Source organism: Lontra canadensis, unplaced genomic scaffold (assembly GCF_010015895.1).
Source record: "Lontra canadensis isolate GAN:19392208 unplaced genomic scaffold, GSC_riverotter_1.0 scaffold53, whole genome shotgun sequence".
Classification (NCBI taxonomy): domain Eukaryota; kingdom Metazoa; phylum Chordata; class Mammalia; order Carnivora; family Mustelidae; genus Lontra; species Lontra canadensis.
In genome coordinates this window covers 541,789-557,921 of record NW_022631047.1, presented here as the reverse complement: position 1 = coordinate 557,921, position 16,133 = coordinate 541,789, and the positions used below count along the sequence as shown (strand labels likewise).

Here is a 16,133-nt window from a genome sequence, read left to right as displayed (position 1 = left end):
TGACAGCTTGACTACAACCTTATGAATCACCTTAAATCCGAGTTACCCAGCTAATCAGCCAGATTCTGGCACACTGAAACTATGAGATAATGATCATTTGTTGTTTTAAGCTACTGAGTTTTGTGGGTAACTTGTTAATTGATAATAGATAATCAATACAGATTTTGGTACCTGGAAGTGGGGTCCTGCCATAACAAATACCTAGAGTATGAGAGTGGCTTTTGGGATGAGGGAATGTGGTGGAAGCTGGAAAAGCTTTAAGGATTTCAAAGAGGACTATTCATGAAAGCTTAACCTTGAAAATACTTTTTGTAGTGTTTGGGCTCTGAGGAGAGTCATGTTTCCCTGGAAAGAGCCTTGTTAGGGTTGTCATTTATTTTGGAGCCAACCCATTTTCCTGATCACGTCTTTCACTACTTGCTTAACTTGTTGGTTCCTGAGAGTATAGATGAAGGGATTCAAGAGGGGGGCAATAATTGTATTTTTTTTCTTTTTAAAAAAATTTTTTATAAACATATATTTTTATCCCCAGGGGTACAGGTCTGTGCAATAATTGTATTGATTAGAGACACTCCTTTGTTGAAATCAAACCCCTTGCCTGGAGAGGGCTTGATGTACATAAAGAAGCAGCTGCCATAGCACATGGTGACCACAATGATGTGGGAGGAACAGGTAGAGAAAGCTTTCTTTCTCTCTTGGACAGAGGGGATCCTGATGATTGTTCGGATGATCTGGACATAGGATATGGTGATCAGCACCAGAGTGCTGACCAGAGCCACCACAGCCAGGGTGAAGGCCACCATCTCTAACACCTGTGGTCCGCTGCACACCACCTCCATGAGAGGTGTATAGTCACAGAAGAAGTGGTTGATGTGGGTGTCACAGAATGGAAGCCGACTGGTCAGGATGACAGGCACGATGATGAAGGAGAACACTGCCAGCCAGCAGGTAAGGATGAGCTGCGTGCAGACTCTGTTGCTCATGAGGATGGGGTAGTGGAGGGGCTGGCAGATGGCAATGTACTGGTCATAGGCCATGGCTGTGAGGAGGAGGAACTCTGTAGCCCCCAGGAAGATAGGGAAAAAGTCCTGAGTGATGCAGCCAGCAAAACTAATGCTCTTGTTCCTGTGGCAATGTTAAGCAACATCTTGGGCACGATGACAGTCTGGAACCAAATTTCTAGGCAGGACAGATTCTGGAGGAAGAAGTATGTCGGGGTTTGCAGGCACCCGCAAGGTCAGGCTGATGACAACCAGGTTTCCAGAGACAGTCACGAGGTAGGCAAGCAGCAGGAGCAGAAAAAATGCCACCTGAAGCTCTTTGGTGTCCGTCAGGCCTTGGAGGAAGAACTCAGTCACTGTGGTCCGATTGGCCATGGTGGACCACAGCCCTTTCCACAAACGTGCAAGCCTGGGAGGATAGGAGCATCAGAAATTAGGATGAAGAAGAATAAAATTTCTCCCAAGGTCCGTCACTCCTTTGCCTGTTCACTGTCTGTCTCTGGATTCAGGGACGTGGAGCAGAAGTTTCTGGAGACACTTCCTTAGTCAAAAAAGTCACCTCTTTCAGAATCTTTGAGGAATTATTGAATGTCAGTGACTTTCTCCTCTCCTTTCTTCCCTTCCTCTTTTCTTTCTTTTATTCTTGGCTTTTATTTCCTCTGAGAATGGCTATAGAGAATTCTCTGCTGTTTCCCCAGTTCTCTTTAGAACTGACAGACACCTGTTCATCCTCCAAGATCCAGCCTAGGTGTGACCTATTCTATGAAGCTTTTCCTGGAAGCCCTAGTCTGAGTCACCTGCTCTCTCCAAGCCCCGGTTACACATGTTTGTGCCTCTGTTATATTTCTGTAGAGTCAGTGATGTGGGATAGAGTTTGTCTTCCCCACCAGACCACAAAAACCTTGAGCCTAGGGACTGTTTTGTGTTCATCTGTATATCTCAGCACTTACCTTTCCTTCCTCAGTAGATGCACTGGCTTTCTCAGATCTGTATTCACAACAAAATCTTCCACTTCCTAAGGCATGGCTCACATATGTAGCATGTATTTTGGAATAAGAAGGGTTTTTTGCTCACCTTGCTGTTTACTTATAGTGAACCCTTATTAAAAATTGTCTGGTGGTGCCTGGCTGGTGCAGTTGATTAAGGATCCAATTCTTGGTTTCAGCTCAGGTCGTGATCTTAGGGTTGTGAGATCGAACCCCTCATCAGGCTCTTCACTCAGTGGGAGTCTGCCTCAGACACTCTCCCCCTCTGCCCCTTCTCCCTGCCCCTTCTCTAAAATCAATCAATCAGTCAATCAATCTTTAAAAAAATTGCCTGACGTTTGCATCTGGAGTATCTTGCATATTTTTACTCAGACTCCTTTCCTCCCCCACCAGTTTTGTTGCAGTATAGTTTACAAATAATGTTGTAAGATATTTAAAGTATACAATGTGTGACTTGATGTATGTGTATATTGTGAAAGGACTCCCCCCCACACAGTTAATTAGCACATGCATCACTTCACATATTAACCTTTTTTCTTCTTCTCTTTTTTGGTGACAACATTTAAGTTACTATAAGAGACTATATCTCTTAGGAAATTTCAATTATACAATGTAGTATTATCAACCATAGTCACTATATTATACATTAGACCCTCAGACCTTATTCATCTTATAACAGAAAGCTTGTACCCTCTTACCAACCTCCTCACCCATTCCCACTACCCTCCAGCCCATGGTAACCTCCATTCTACTCTGTTTCCATGAGTTTAACTTTTTATTTAGATTCTATATATAAAAGATATCATACAGTATTTGTCTTTCTCTGTCTGGCTTATTTCACTTAGCATAATGGCCTCCATGTTCATCTGTGCTATTGCAAATGGCAGGACTTCCTTTTTTTGGAGGCTGAATAATATTTCATTATATATCTATATCTATATATCTATATCTATATCTATCTATATCTATATCTATTTATATTATGTTTTCTTTTCAATTCATCCATTGATGGACAGCTAGGTTTTTTCCATACCTTGGCCACTGTGAATAATGCTGCAAAGAATACGGGTACCTTTTTGAGATAATGATTTTGCTTCCTTTGGATGTATACCCAGAAGTGGGATTGCTGGGTCATGTGGTAGTTCTGTTCTTAATTTCTTGAGGAACCTCTACACTGTTTCCCATGGTGGCTGTGCCAGTTTACATTTCTGTCAATAGCACACAAGGGTTCTCTTTTCTCTGCATCCTCACCAGAAGTTGTTACCCCTTGTCTTCTTGATAATAGATATCCTGACGGATGCAAAGTGATATATCATTGTGGCTTTGATTTGCATTTACCTGATGATTAGTGAGGCTGGCATCTCTTTATGTATTTTTTGGCCATCTGTATGTCTTCTTTGGAAAAATGTCTGTTCAGGAGCTCATACTATACTTTCTCATACTATCCCCAGCATGTATAGTTACCCATAAAGATTGCTAGGATGGTTTGCACCAGCTTTGATAAGAAAAGTAAACCTAGTAGAAATTAACTATTGGCTCAGGGTCATGCTGAGAATCTAAAAAATAATAAAAATAAATAATCTAAAAAATAAGTGCAAGCTACTTGATGTTTCCTTGCCTTGATCAGATTCTCTGAGGCTCTCAGGCATATTGTATTATGAGTAGAAAAGAGATTGTTTTCTGGGGAAATCTATGGAATTTTTATGAGGGATTTTTTCTCACTTCTTTTCATTTGAGACCAATGGCCAAGACTGCCTTGGTTCCCCTCACTGCTCTTTAAATGTGGAAGGCACCCACATTGTGGGGTGTGCCAGATGATTGATGTATGGGAAGGAGATATTAGAGCCTTCTAGCTCAATATATTTCATAAAATTTAAGGTACAATTCAATGTGAATTACACTATTATTTTATGTGCTATTAGGAAAGATACTACCCCAATTAGACAGTGACCTTCTGTTAAAATAACATTGGTCATAAAATGCCTTCGAATTTCAGAGATATTGAAACGGATGTCTGGAAGTTGATAAACTGTGAAATTTAGTTTTAGCTCATTAAAAATTTCTGTTTCTCCAGGGATGCCTGGGTGGCTTAGTCAGTTAAGTGGCTGCCTTTGGCTCAGGTCCTGATCCCAGGGGACGGGGATGGAGTTCCGCAATGGGCTCCTTGCTCAGCAGGGAGTTTGCTTCTCCTTTTCTCTCTCTGCCTGCCGCTCCCCCCCACTTATACTCTCTCTCTCTCTCTGACAAATAAATAAATAAAATCTTAAAAAAATGAATATAGAGTATTTTTAACAAAAATAAAGAAAGGAAAAAATTCTCTTTCTCCAGAAAAATGTTGCTAAGACCACTGTCTAAAATGTTATCACCTATGTTTTCTTTTAGGAGTTTTATGGTTTCAGGCCTTACTCAAAACTAATGTAACATTGTCAGGCAATTATATTTTGTGAAAAAAAATATGTTCTATGTATGTTTTAAAGCATAAACTATGCATTTATATATCACTAGATGTAAATAATTTAAAAATTAATTAACATACACACATATATTGGTGATACTTCCTCAACTTCACTTGAAAATTTTCACTGATGGGATATACAATTAATGATGTTTGGAAAATTCTTGCCTAGGGACCTGTTGCCAATCTCCCCACCCATAGCCAGCCAGTGTTTGAAAAGAGGCCCATTTTATTTTTGGAGAGGATAATCCTTTAGCTTCATTTTTTAAAAAAGGTTTCTGAGCTGGTGGTTTTCTCAGAATGAGTGCAAGGAAGCTTCCAGGAGTAGTAGAGAACTTGCCTAGTGTTTCAGAAACCTGGGTGTTGGGTCATTTCTGGACCCTGGCAAGGGAAGCCATGATCTGCAGCAACCTCCCTTTCTGCGCAATGACTGGTTATCTGAGAAGTGGCCTCAGGAAATCACCAGACCAGGGACAACACAAGCTTGTCAGGTCTCTGAGGATCCCTCAAGGAGGAAGCAGGGAGTGTGCAGTCTGGAAAGTCCTATGTGGTTTCATGAAAAGAGCTCATTTGCAGCAAAATGTGGTGACAACTCTAGAAATATAGTATTACATTCGATAGAAATCTTTTCTTGACTCATTCTTTTTTTCTCTCTGGCCTCCAATATATCTTCCCCTTCAGCAGCAACAGTCCTAAAACTTGGCTATCCAAGAAGAAAATTTTGTTGCTTACTCAACATCTAAACCATGCAGCAGGAGGGTCAGGGAGAGTCTGAGATGGGACTGGAAGCTTCCTGTCTGTGCTGTGGTTATGGTCCCCCCCCCCATCCTCCTGGAATCTAAGGTTCTGAAGCTTTAGGGCATGTAAGAGGCTTCTGAACAGGTTACTTTCAATGAAAGGGGATATTTGCTTTATAGACTCTTTTATTATAGACTTGGGGGATCAATTCTGGGAAAACAAGTGATGCTCCAGGGAATTTGTAATCAGAATTCACTAATTTGCTCAAGATATAACTGTTTTGGCCACAGATTGTAAGCAGTGCAATTTGTCAAAGATCCCCGGAGAAAATGACAAAATACTTCACCTAAGACTTTGCTCCTTGATGAATATTTGTGTCCTTGTCAAATATTGATAATGTAGTTGGTAATATCTGTTGGCAATTTTTAAAAAGATTTTATTTATTTATTTGACAGAGATCACAGGTAGGCAGAGAGGCAGGCAGAGAGAGGAAAGGAAGCAGGTTCCCCGCTGAGCAGAGAGCCCAATTCGGGGCTCAATCCCAGGACCCTGGGATCATGACCTGAGCCGAAGGCAGAGGCTTTAACCCACTGAGCCACTCAGGTGCCCAGGTAATTTTTTTAAATTAAGTTTTTAATTTTAAATCCAGTAGAGTTAACATGTAGTGTTATATTAGTTTTAGGTATTCAGTATATTGATTCAACAATTCTATAGAGTTTTCCATCCTGATATTATCATGATAAATGTGTTCTTAATCTCCATCACCTATTTCACCTACCCCCCCAACCTCTGTTTTTTCTCTATAGTTAACAGCCTGTTTATTCTGTTCATAAATATTTTTGAGAACTGATAAGTAGGTCAGAAAGCATCAAAGACAACTTTGCTATCCTTGAATCCACGTGTAGACTTCTTGGTAGGGTAACCTATTCCCATTGGTTGCTAAAACTCATAATTTGGCAGATTTTAACATATAAAACCATATTACCACCTTATTTTTTTTAAAGATTTTATTTATTCGACAGACAGAGATCACAAGTAGGCAGAGAGGCAGGCAGAGAGAGAGAGAGGGGGAAGGAGGCTCCCACCAAGCAGAGTGCCCTGACGCAGTGCTCGATCCCAGGACCCCGGGGTCACAACCCGAGTTGAAGGCAGAGGCTTAACCCACTGAGCCACCAAGGCACCCCCATATTACTACTTTATATTCTTTATCAGTTTATGAAACAGGCATCCATGGCTTATTATAAACAAAAACAAAAACTTGGGAAAAAGTTAAAAGAATGGAGTCATATCACAGAACTTGCTCTTTCTAATACCTAACAAAAGTAAACATGAAGATGAAAATAAAATTACAATAGTAATTAATTTTCAAATGGTATAGTGAATTACATTGATGGATTGTTCTTATTTCATTTTGAAATGAAAGTACCATACTGTTTTGATTACTACAGCTTTGTAATATAACTTAAGAAAGAACATTTTTGGAAAGCTTAGTGCTTCCACATAGTTTAGTAACATCCTAATGCATTGTAGAACGCTTGTTACCATTTGAGATACAAGCGGAGCATCATCTGGTGTGTTCACGTGCTTTATATGTGGTACTATTGTTGAATGGAGTGATGCTTCTTGAACATTTAAGAAACAAGCTCTACTGGACTGGTTATGAGAGAAAATTTCCAGAACCACAGAAAATAATGAAGAGTACATGGTATTTAGAGTAAGAGGTCTTTTATGTAAAGGTGTTCCTATTTGGAACATCTGGATTTCTTTGATGACTAAGCTAGAGATTAGTGATGACTTTTAATTTATTACAAATTGTTGGGGAACATGATCAAAAAGACATGACTGCAGCTGGTTGACCTGTGAGCTGGACCTGGTACTTGGAGGCTCCTCACTTTATTTATTTATTTAGAGATTTTTTTTTTTAATTTATTTGAGAGGGAGAGAGAAAGAGAGAATGCATGAGCAGAGGAGGGACAGACTCTCTGCTGAGCAGAGAGCTTGTCTCAATCCCAGGACCCTTGGATCATGACCTAAGGAAAAGGCAGACCCTTAATCGACTGAGCCACCTAGGCACTCTGAAATTATACTCACTTAAAATTCTTGCTGTTTCTGTTCCAGTAATAACTTCTTTGCATCATGTGTTGTCTGTTGTGTAATCTTGCTTCTCTCCCTCAGTGGATATATTCCTAAGATGGGTGGTTATTTTGGCTTCTGAACTCATGACCTCTGTATGGCCTTAGCTCTACTGTCTAGTGATGCATATAAACAGAATCTGAAGCCTTGGTTTGTGACCTTCTGAATAAATAATTTATTTATTTATTTATTTTAAAAGAAGATTTAGTTAATTTATGTATTTTAGAGAGAGAGAGAGAGAAGGAGAGCAGGGGAAGGGGTGGTGGGAGAGGGGGAAGAGTAAGTAGAGTCTGTGCTGAGCATAGAGCCAGATGCAGAGCTCAATCCCATGAGCCTGAGATCAAGACCTGAGCCAAAATTGAGAGTTGGGCACTTAACCGAATGAACAACCCTCTTCTGGATAAATTTAAAGAAATGACAAAGATGATTCTCAGGCCAGATACATTATAGAATTGTTCTTACATAACCTGCCATCTTAAAAAGTACTTTTTTTTTCTTATGGATTTTATTTTTAACATTTTGCAAGGAGCAGCATTGGGAGAATACTACTTGTTTTGATGTGTAATCTGTAGTCCATAATCTCTGGGGGTTTAGGGAGAGTGGATAGAGGAGCCGGTGCTGAAGTGTGGTGGCCCTTGTTTTCATTATCTACTCACTCTAGCGCAGCTCTAATGTTATCCTGAGAAGGCTAGTAGCTAAAACGGTTTCTTTTGATTCTTCTTTCAAAATAATTAAAAAAAATTTTTTAAATTTATTTTCAGCGTAACAGTATTCATTGTTTTTGCACCACACCCAGTGCTCCATGCAATCCATGCCCTCTCCAATACCCACCATCTGGTTCCCCCAACCTCCCACTGCCCCGCCCCTTCAAAACTCTCAGATTGTTTTTCAGAGTCCATAGTCTCTCATGGTTCACCTCCCCTTCCAATTTCCCGCAATTTTATTTTATTTTAGTGAGAGTGAGAGGGCATGTATGCCAGAGTGGGGTGGTGCAGTGGCAAAGAGAGAGGGACGGAGAGAGTCCCAAGCAAGCTCCATGCTCAGCACAGAACCAATGTGGGGTTCAGTCTCACTATCCTGAGATCATGACCTGAACCAAAACCAAGAGTCAGCTGCTCACCTGACTGAACCACCCAGTGGCCCCTCTTTTGATTCTTGTTTACAGGGGTGACAGGAGGGATAAAGCCCACCAACTCAGACATTTAGAAATTGAACATTCCAAAGGCTCAGCTGCAGAATCAGTAAACTCATTCCTTTGCTGATCTATGACTTGGATTACATTCCAAATATGGGCTAACATAAAGCCAGTTTAGTGAACAGTTGCAGAAGAGCATGACCTTTTTTTTTTTCTTTGACAAGCTTATTTAGAGGGTGATATGTTCCCTCTTAAATAATTTCTAAATGCTTATATTATGAAGGCTGGGTGAAGCCCTGCTTAGTGTTCTTAAACTTCGCCTTACACCAAGTACCCTTCTTCCTTATCTCAGCATACTTAGAGATCTTCAGAGCACACGGAGTTGATGTATCCAGTTCTAATAATCTCCTGCCAAATGTTCTGACTGGTTTTATGTCAAGTGTGGATAAGTCGATCTGTCTACCGAAGGATGCAACTGGCCATAAGAGAGATGTAAATAAGCTGGCCTTCCTGCAGAGGGATTTCAAGTAGAATGACCAACATGTTTACAGTCCCATTATGTTATACCAATCAATTTAATATCTATTCTTACTAATTAAGCTGCAGTTTCTTGAGAAGGATATTGTTCATACTGTTCCAATGGATATTACTAATTAAATACTTAAGTATTGGCTTTTAAATGTTTTATACTTATTTTCTCATTTAATGTTCAAGACTATTGTATATGATAGACATGATTATTATCCACATTTTAGAGTTTGAGAAAAGTAAGCCTTAGTGAGGTCTATCTAGTAACAATCCCAAGGCAACTCTTGTAGAAGGTTGAGAATCCAGGATTTGAACTAACATCTATATTTTTGACCACTATATGGTATTGTGTTCCACTTCATCATAGATTTTGGTAGAAATGTGGATTTGGGTGAACCTAGTGATTGAAATGTGGCTATTTAAGAACATTTCTGTATCAGTTGATAGCTCAGTGAATTTGTGTTGGTTTGTGCCCTCTTGGGAGCTTCCCAGGTGGAATCTGAAACCAGCACCCATACTCAGAGGGCAGGGAGAGATGGAAGAAAGAGACAGACCACTCCAGGTGGGTAAGTGGCAGTTTTAATAAGCAAAGGGAGCTTATATAAGAGGCTTGTCTTGGGTGGCATCAAGTCGAATGGATTGCTGCACCTGTCTGCTGCATCTTAAGAGTTTATAGAGGCCTTAACTGGGTTCAGTCATCTAAATGGTACAGGTGCTGTCAACACCACATCACCATCTCAAGGCTGTGTCCTTTGAGCAGCCCCTGGGAGTGGGAAAGGCAAGTGGAACCACATTGTAAGCATGTGGTCACCCCCCCTGGACCCAGTTCATGGGTTAATCAATGGCATTATGTCTTTTTGATGATGTTCCCCAACAATTTGTAATAAATTAAAAGTCATCACTAATTTCTAGCCTAGTCTCTAAAGAAATCAGATATTCCAAATAGCAATACCTTTACATAAAAGACCTTTTATTCTTTTTTTTTTTTTAAGATTATTTATTTATTTATTTGACAGACAGAGATCAAAAGTAGGCAGAGAGGCAGGCAGAGAGAGAGAGGAGGAAGCAGGCTCCCTTCCGTGCAGAGAGCCTGATCGGGGCTCGATCCCAGGACCCTGGGATCATGACCTGAGCCAAAGGCAGAGGCTTTAACCCACTGAGCCACCCAGGCGCCCCAAGACCTTTTATTCTAAATACCATGCACTCTTCAATATTTTCTGTGGTTCTGGAAATTTTCTCTCATAGTAGTCCAGTACAGCTTGTTTCTTAAATGCACAAGAAGCATCATTCCACTCAAAAATTGTACCACATATAAAGCACGTTAACACACCAGATGATGTTCCACTTGTACCTCAAACAAAATCAGCATTCTACAATGCTTTAGGATTTTACTAAAGTCTGTGGAAGTACTCAGCTTTCTAAAAAATGTTTTCAATTAGTTTGAAGTTGAGGTCCTACCACCACCAGTTCATATTCAAGCTGTTGTGAACTTGAGTCCCTGTGTAGAGTTCTTGGTAGGGTAGTCTATTCTCATTTGGTTGCTAAGACTTATACATTCTAAATTCTAAATATAAAGCCATATTTTTTTTTCTAAAGATTTTATTTATTTATTTGACAGAGAGAGATCACAAGTAGGCAGAGAGGCAGGCAGAGAGAGAGAGAGAGGAGGAAGCAGGCTCCTTGCTGAGTGGAGAGTCCGATGCGGGACTCGATCACAGGACCCTGAGATCACGACCCGAGCCGAAGGCAGAGGCCCAACCTACTGAGCCACCCAGGCCGAAGGCAGAGGCCTAACCCACTGAGCCACCCAGGAGCCCTGAATACAAAACCATATTATATTTTATATGCATTATCTGTTTACAAAACAGGCATCCACAGCTTATGTTATAAACAAAAAAACTTGGAGAAAAGATAAAAGAATGGAGTCATATCACAGAATTTGGCCTTTCTAATATTTAACAAAAGTAAACAAACATGAAAATAAAATTACAAGAGGAAAGAACGAATCACCAGAAACTACCAAAGAGAGAAAGAGAAAGAGAGAGAGAGAGAGAGAGAGAGACTGAGAGATCTCAGCCATTAACTTAAAATGATCCTAGCTAGAAAAGCAACAATAGATCCTGTCTAGAAGCAGAAGGTTTTTAACCTTGGCTCTAGAAGCCTCTTTTATCCACAGCTTCTGGAGAGTGTATGTGGAAGTTGACAAAATCTTGAGGGTTCTCTCATTTGGAGAGAAGTGGACCAAATGTATATCCTTTTAATTTTCCTTTAGGGAAGGATGAAATTTGTAATGGCTACAACTGAAAGATGAATGACAAAGAGGAGGAGAATCAAAATTATTCACACCTTGTCCAAAGCTTAGTCTCCAGGGCTCGCTGAGGAAGAGCAATGCCAATGCCAGATTTCCTTCAAAATAATGCTGAGGATATAACTTCCTTTCTCAAAACTTCTCTTGACTCACCAATGTCCATGACTCTGTAGTTTGTAATTAAATAATACCTGCATGATGGTCCCTTCTTCTCATTCTAAATTCTTATCCTTACACTCTTCTAAATAAGCAATGTCTTTTGCCTTTTAAATTTCGGGTCATTTCTGGAAAATAATTAACTCCCTCCAACTGTTCTTTTTATGGATTCTCATTCTTGCTCCCTAGTAGCACTTACCTTGTTCTTTTATTTTTGGTAAACTTACTACATGAATTTACAGTTTAACATCTTTCTGCCATACTAGGCTTCAGATTCCTTGAACTTAGGATCTATGTCATTCCTATGTTTATCCTCAAGGGCCAGTTCAGCATCTGAGACATTTAGTACCCATTTAGTAAGTGCAATATATTTTTCATGGAAAATATATTTTCATGGAAACGTATTGTGTTTTAAAGCTTCACAATCTTTTTGATGGTGTCCTTGAATGCTTGCTTCACTTGCTGATTTCTTAGAGTATAAATGAAGGGGTTTAACAAGGGAGTAATTGAGGTAATGAGCACAGCCATTCCTTTGTTGAAGGCACCTTCTTCTTTTGCAGAGGGATTAATATACATAAACATGCAGCTGCCATAGGAGAGGCAGACGACAATCATGTGGGAGGAACAAGTGGAAAAAGCCTTTGTCCTTTGCTGGGCAGAAGGGATCCTCAAAATGGTCCTGATAATGAATGTGTAAGAAAATGTCACTAGCAGTAGAGTAACCACCAGAGTCACAACTGCCACGAAGAGGACCATCACTTCTAGGAGGCTTGTGTCTGAGCAGGCCAGCTCCAGAAGGGGCCCATAGTCACAGAAATAGTGATTCACAACATTGGAAGCACAGAAATCTACCTGGCTCATCAGGATTATTGGGGGTAAGATAGCTAGGAATCCCCCCAGCCAGGAGCAGAACACGAGTTGTATGCAGACCCTGTTGCTCATGATGGTCAGGTGATGCAGGGGTTTGCAGATGGCAACATAGCGGTCATAGGACATAGAAGCCAAGAGGTAAAACTCTGTTGCCCCAAGAAATATAGCAAAAAAATATTGAACGAAACATCCAGCAAAACTGATGACTTTATCTCCTGTTGTCACGCTGGTCAGAAATCTGGGAATAAAAATGGATGTGAAGGAAACTTCTAAGAAGGAGAAATTCCGGAGGAAGAAATACATGGGGGTCTGGAGGTGAGGGTCTACTAGAGTGAGAATGATGATAGTCAGATTTCCTAGGACACTTATCATGTAGATGAGGAACAGAAAGATGCATATCACAGCCTGGATCTCAGGTTGATTTGTGAAGCCCAACAGAATAAATTCAGTCAACGTCCTGTTTTTCATGATTGACCTTTAGGGGATCTGAAGGAGAGAAGTGAGTGATGAAAACTCAAGTTTCTCAGGGTAGGAGAGACAAAGCTGAACCTAATGAGTCATATCATATATTCCTCTCTATGCAGTTGATGTAAACCAGCATTGCATTACACTGGCCTTGACTCCATGGAAGCCCAATTATCTTCTATGTGAATGACTTTATTCCTAAAGTCTTTTTAATTTCCCAAGTTGATATATTCCCAGACACTTACCAGACTCTATTACAGAACAATTACTCAATTTTTTTTTCAGAAGAATAACATTTTTGAACCTATTCTTTATTTTTTTAAATTTCTTTTCAGCGTAACAGAATTCATTGTTTTTGCACCACACCCAGTGCTCCATGCAATCTGTCCCCTCTCTAATACCCACCACCTGGTTCCCCCCAACCTCCCACCCCCCGCCCCTTCAAAACCCTCAGATTGTTTTTCAGAGTCCACAGTCTCTCATGGTTCACCTCCCCTTCTAATATCCCTCAACTCCCTTCTCATCTCCTATTCTTTTTAATCCCAAAATGTTTACAAAATCTGAATATTTAAGCCACTTTCCTCTGACTGTTAATTTTCATACTTTTTTGCTGTTGGTAGAACTATTTTTTATCAGATTCTGTTTTCTATGCTTCCCTTTCTCCTCATTGTGCTCTTCCCCCTTACCTGTAGTATTTGATGTTTCACTGGCTTTCTGCCATAGATCCTCATCTCCATTATTGTCCAAATCTGACTTCCTTGTTTCAGCAACCATTAGGACATTCCTCACATTGATATGGTTGAAGGTTTTGATGCATAAGTGATTTTTTTTCCTCTACCCCTATTTCTTTGGAAGCATACATTTGTAATAGATCTTTAAGATCTTTGGTTCAGTACTCTCTCATATTATATTGTGAGCATTTTTGACTATATGAACAAGGCTCTGGTGTCAATAAATCATATTAATTAGAATTTTCTTATATGTCTCTCTGTCATGTTCCAGGTTTTATAGGTAGATTTGGGATATATCTCTGAGAATAGAGATTTTGAAATATCCACAGGCAGTACCTTACAGTGGATTCTGCTAAGTCTTAATGAGTCCTCAATGGCAAAGTAAGGATGACAGTTTATCATGCCTAAATGTTTCCTGTTCTCTATTCTTGGCATAAAGAAACCAGGAAAAGGGACACTCATGTTTTTCACAAGAAGAGTCCTTTATAGATAAATTGGTAATCTCCCAAGAAGGAAACTTTAGTGGTGGTGTCCTATGTGCACATTTGGATTTTTGTGATTCAGAGGCAAAGGCAATAGAAAAGACCAATCTAATTCACATGCATACAAGTTAGAAAAAATCACATCCTCGGAATTCTTCTTGTCAATCTCCCTACTATTCCATACAGCTGTTGGAGGCCCAAGGTGATATTAAACTTTGACCTGGATTTGCCTTTAGCCCTTCCTTCCCTGTTTGTATTAGCCTGTGGTCTTTGGCAAGTACTGCATTTTCATCCTGATTTTCACAATTGATTGACTTCATGATCCACATTTATAGGATAATAACATCAGTGACTTTAAAAACATACAGTGCTCATGCCCTTGACAATTTGAATGATTGCAGTGGGATGTTTCCCTTGTTGTTCCTAAGAGGTGAATCAAAGGTGAGATGTGCCATGTTAGTCTCTGAGTAGTATCGAATTTAACATGCTGTCTATTGGCTTCCCATCAACATTCTGCCCTTCTCTCTCTTTTTGTTGTTGGAGTCACTAGCCATAGGTGGCTATTTAATTATTTATTTTAAGAAATTGAATTATAATTGACATACAATATTACATTCATTTTCTGTATGCAACATAGTGATTTGATATTTTTATGCATTATGAAATGGCCACCACAATAGGTCTCATTACTATCTGCCACCATAAAAGCTATTAGAACATTATTGATTATCACTTATGTTGTACATTATATCCCTGTGACTTATTTATTTTATAACTGGAAGGTTGTACCATTTAATCCTCTTCACAAACTATTTTGCTTCCCTCCCCCCAGCTTCTCTGCACTCTGGTAACCATCAGCTCACTCTTGTATCTATGAGTCTGTTTCTCTTTTGCTTAGTTGGTTTTATTTCTTAGATTCCACAGGTAAACGTTTCACTCTTCTCTTAATGAAAGTACCCAAGTGTTTGGGGCTTGCCTAGGAAGCGTATTACCTTCCATTCTATGACTCCAAACCAGAATCCAATCATAGATTCTGAGAGACACAGTCCTTCACATATATAATAAGAAAGAAAAACAAATAAATAACCCACCTCCCAGCGGGGCACCTGGGTGGCTCAGTGGGTTAAAGCCTCTGCCTTCAGCTCAGGTCATGATCTCAAGGTCCTGGGATTGAGCCCCACGTAGGGCTCTCCGCTCAGCAGGGAGCCTGCTTCCCTTCCTCCCTCTCTGCCTGCCTCTCTGCCTACTTGTGATCTCTGTCTGTCAAATAAATAAATGAAAATCTTAAAAAGAAATAACCCACTCCCAGCAATGATAGAATTAGAAGAGTGGAATTTGATAGATAGAAAATTCCTTAATATTTTTATGCTAAAGGAGATTATTTTGAAGTCAGAAGGCAAGGCCGGGCCTTCTCTGCAGTTTCTATGTTAGGCAGAGCAACACAGATTTTATCTGCTCTTTTGGAAAATAGGCACATGGGAATCGATTTCCTGAAGAAGCTAAGCATGCCCTGTGGACTTAAGTTTAAATGCTTCACATGAACCTCAATTGTTGACAACTTTGCGAACAAGTTGTAAACATATGGCTGAGGAGAGATGGTCCAGAGAGACCATGATAACGGGTTCCATGAGAGAAGCTGCTGGAGACATGATGCTTGTGAAGTTTAGAGCGACAGAGAGAGATCCCTGGGGATTGGTGTGTCTGGCCTACTCGTTCTTCCTATTATCTCTCCTTTTAGTAACCCAGTTTGGCCAGTGCTCAAACCTGAAATAAATGAATTCACTTCACAGTGATTTATCATAATCTTAATGCCATCATGGCCTCCATTAAGATCTGTATGCCTAATTTTACTGAAATAATAGGAATCAGCAACTGGAAAATATTTTACTGTTATAGATTTGGTTGCTATGTTCTATTCTGTAAATAGTTCTTTATCTTTGAAGAAATGACACATTTTATTTATCTCCCCATGAGATATTTGAGGAGACTTGCCAATGCCCACACCTTTATAGATCTTAACCATGTTCAACTTATTCCAAGAACACAGGTATGACATTATATCGATAACATCCTCCTGCAAGGATATTCAAACTTTCCAATCGGGATAAGCCACTGCATGCTGCAAAATTCAAGGTACTTCTATTT

At 39.9% G+C, this 16,133-nt stretch overlaps 1 protein-coding gene and 1 pseudogene across 1 annotated transcript; both read right to left on the bottom strand.

Annotated features, from left to right (window-relative positions):
- Window positions 1-369: 369 nt before the first annotated feature.
- Window positions 370-1,376, bottom strand: LOC116877548 (annotated as a pseudogene).
- Window positions 1,377-11,851: 10,475 nt separating this feature from the next.
- On the bottom strand, window positions 11,852-12,778 carry LOC116877603 (olfactory receptor 6C4-like). The gene has a single exon (XM_032874360.1). It carries the CDS (start codon window positions 12,776-12,778, stop codon window positions 11,852-11,854), a length of 927 nt encoding a protein of 308 aa, XP_032730251.1.
- Between the last annotated feature and the right edge of the window lie 3,355 nt (window positions 12,779-16,133).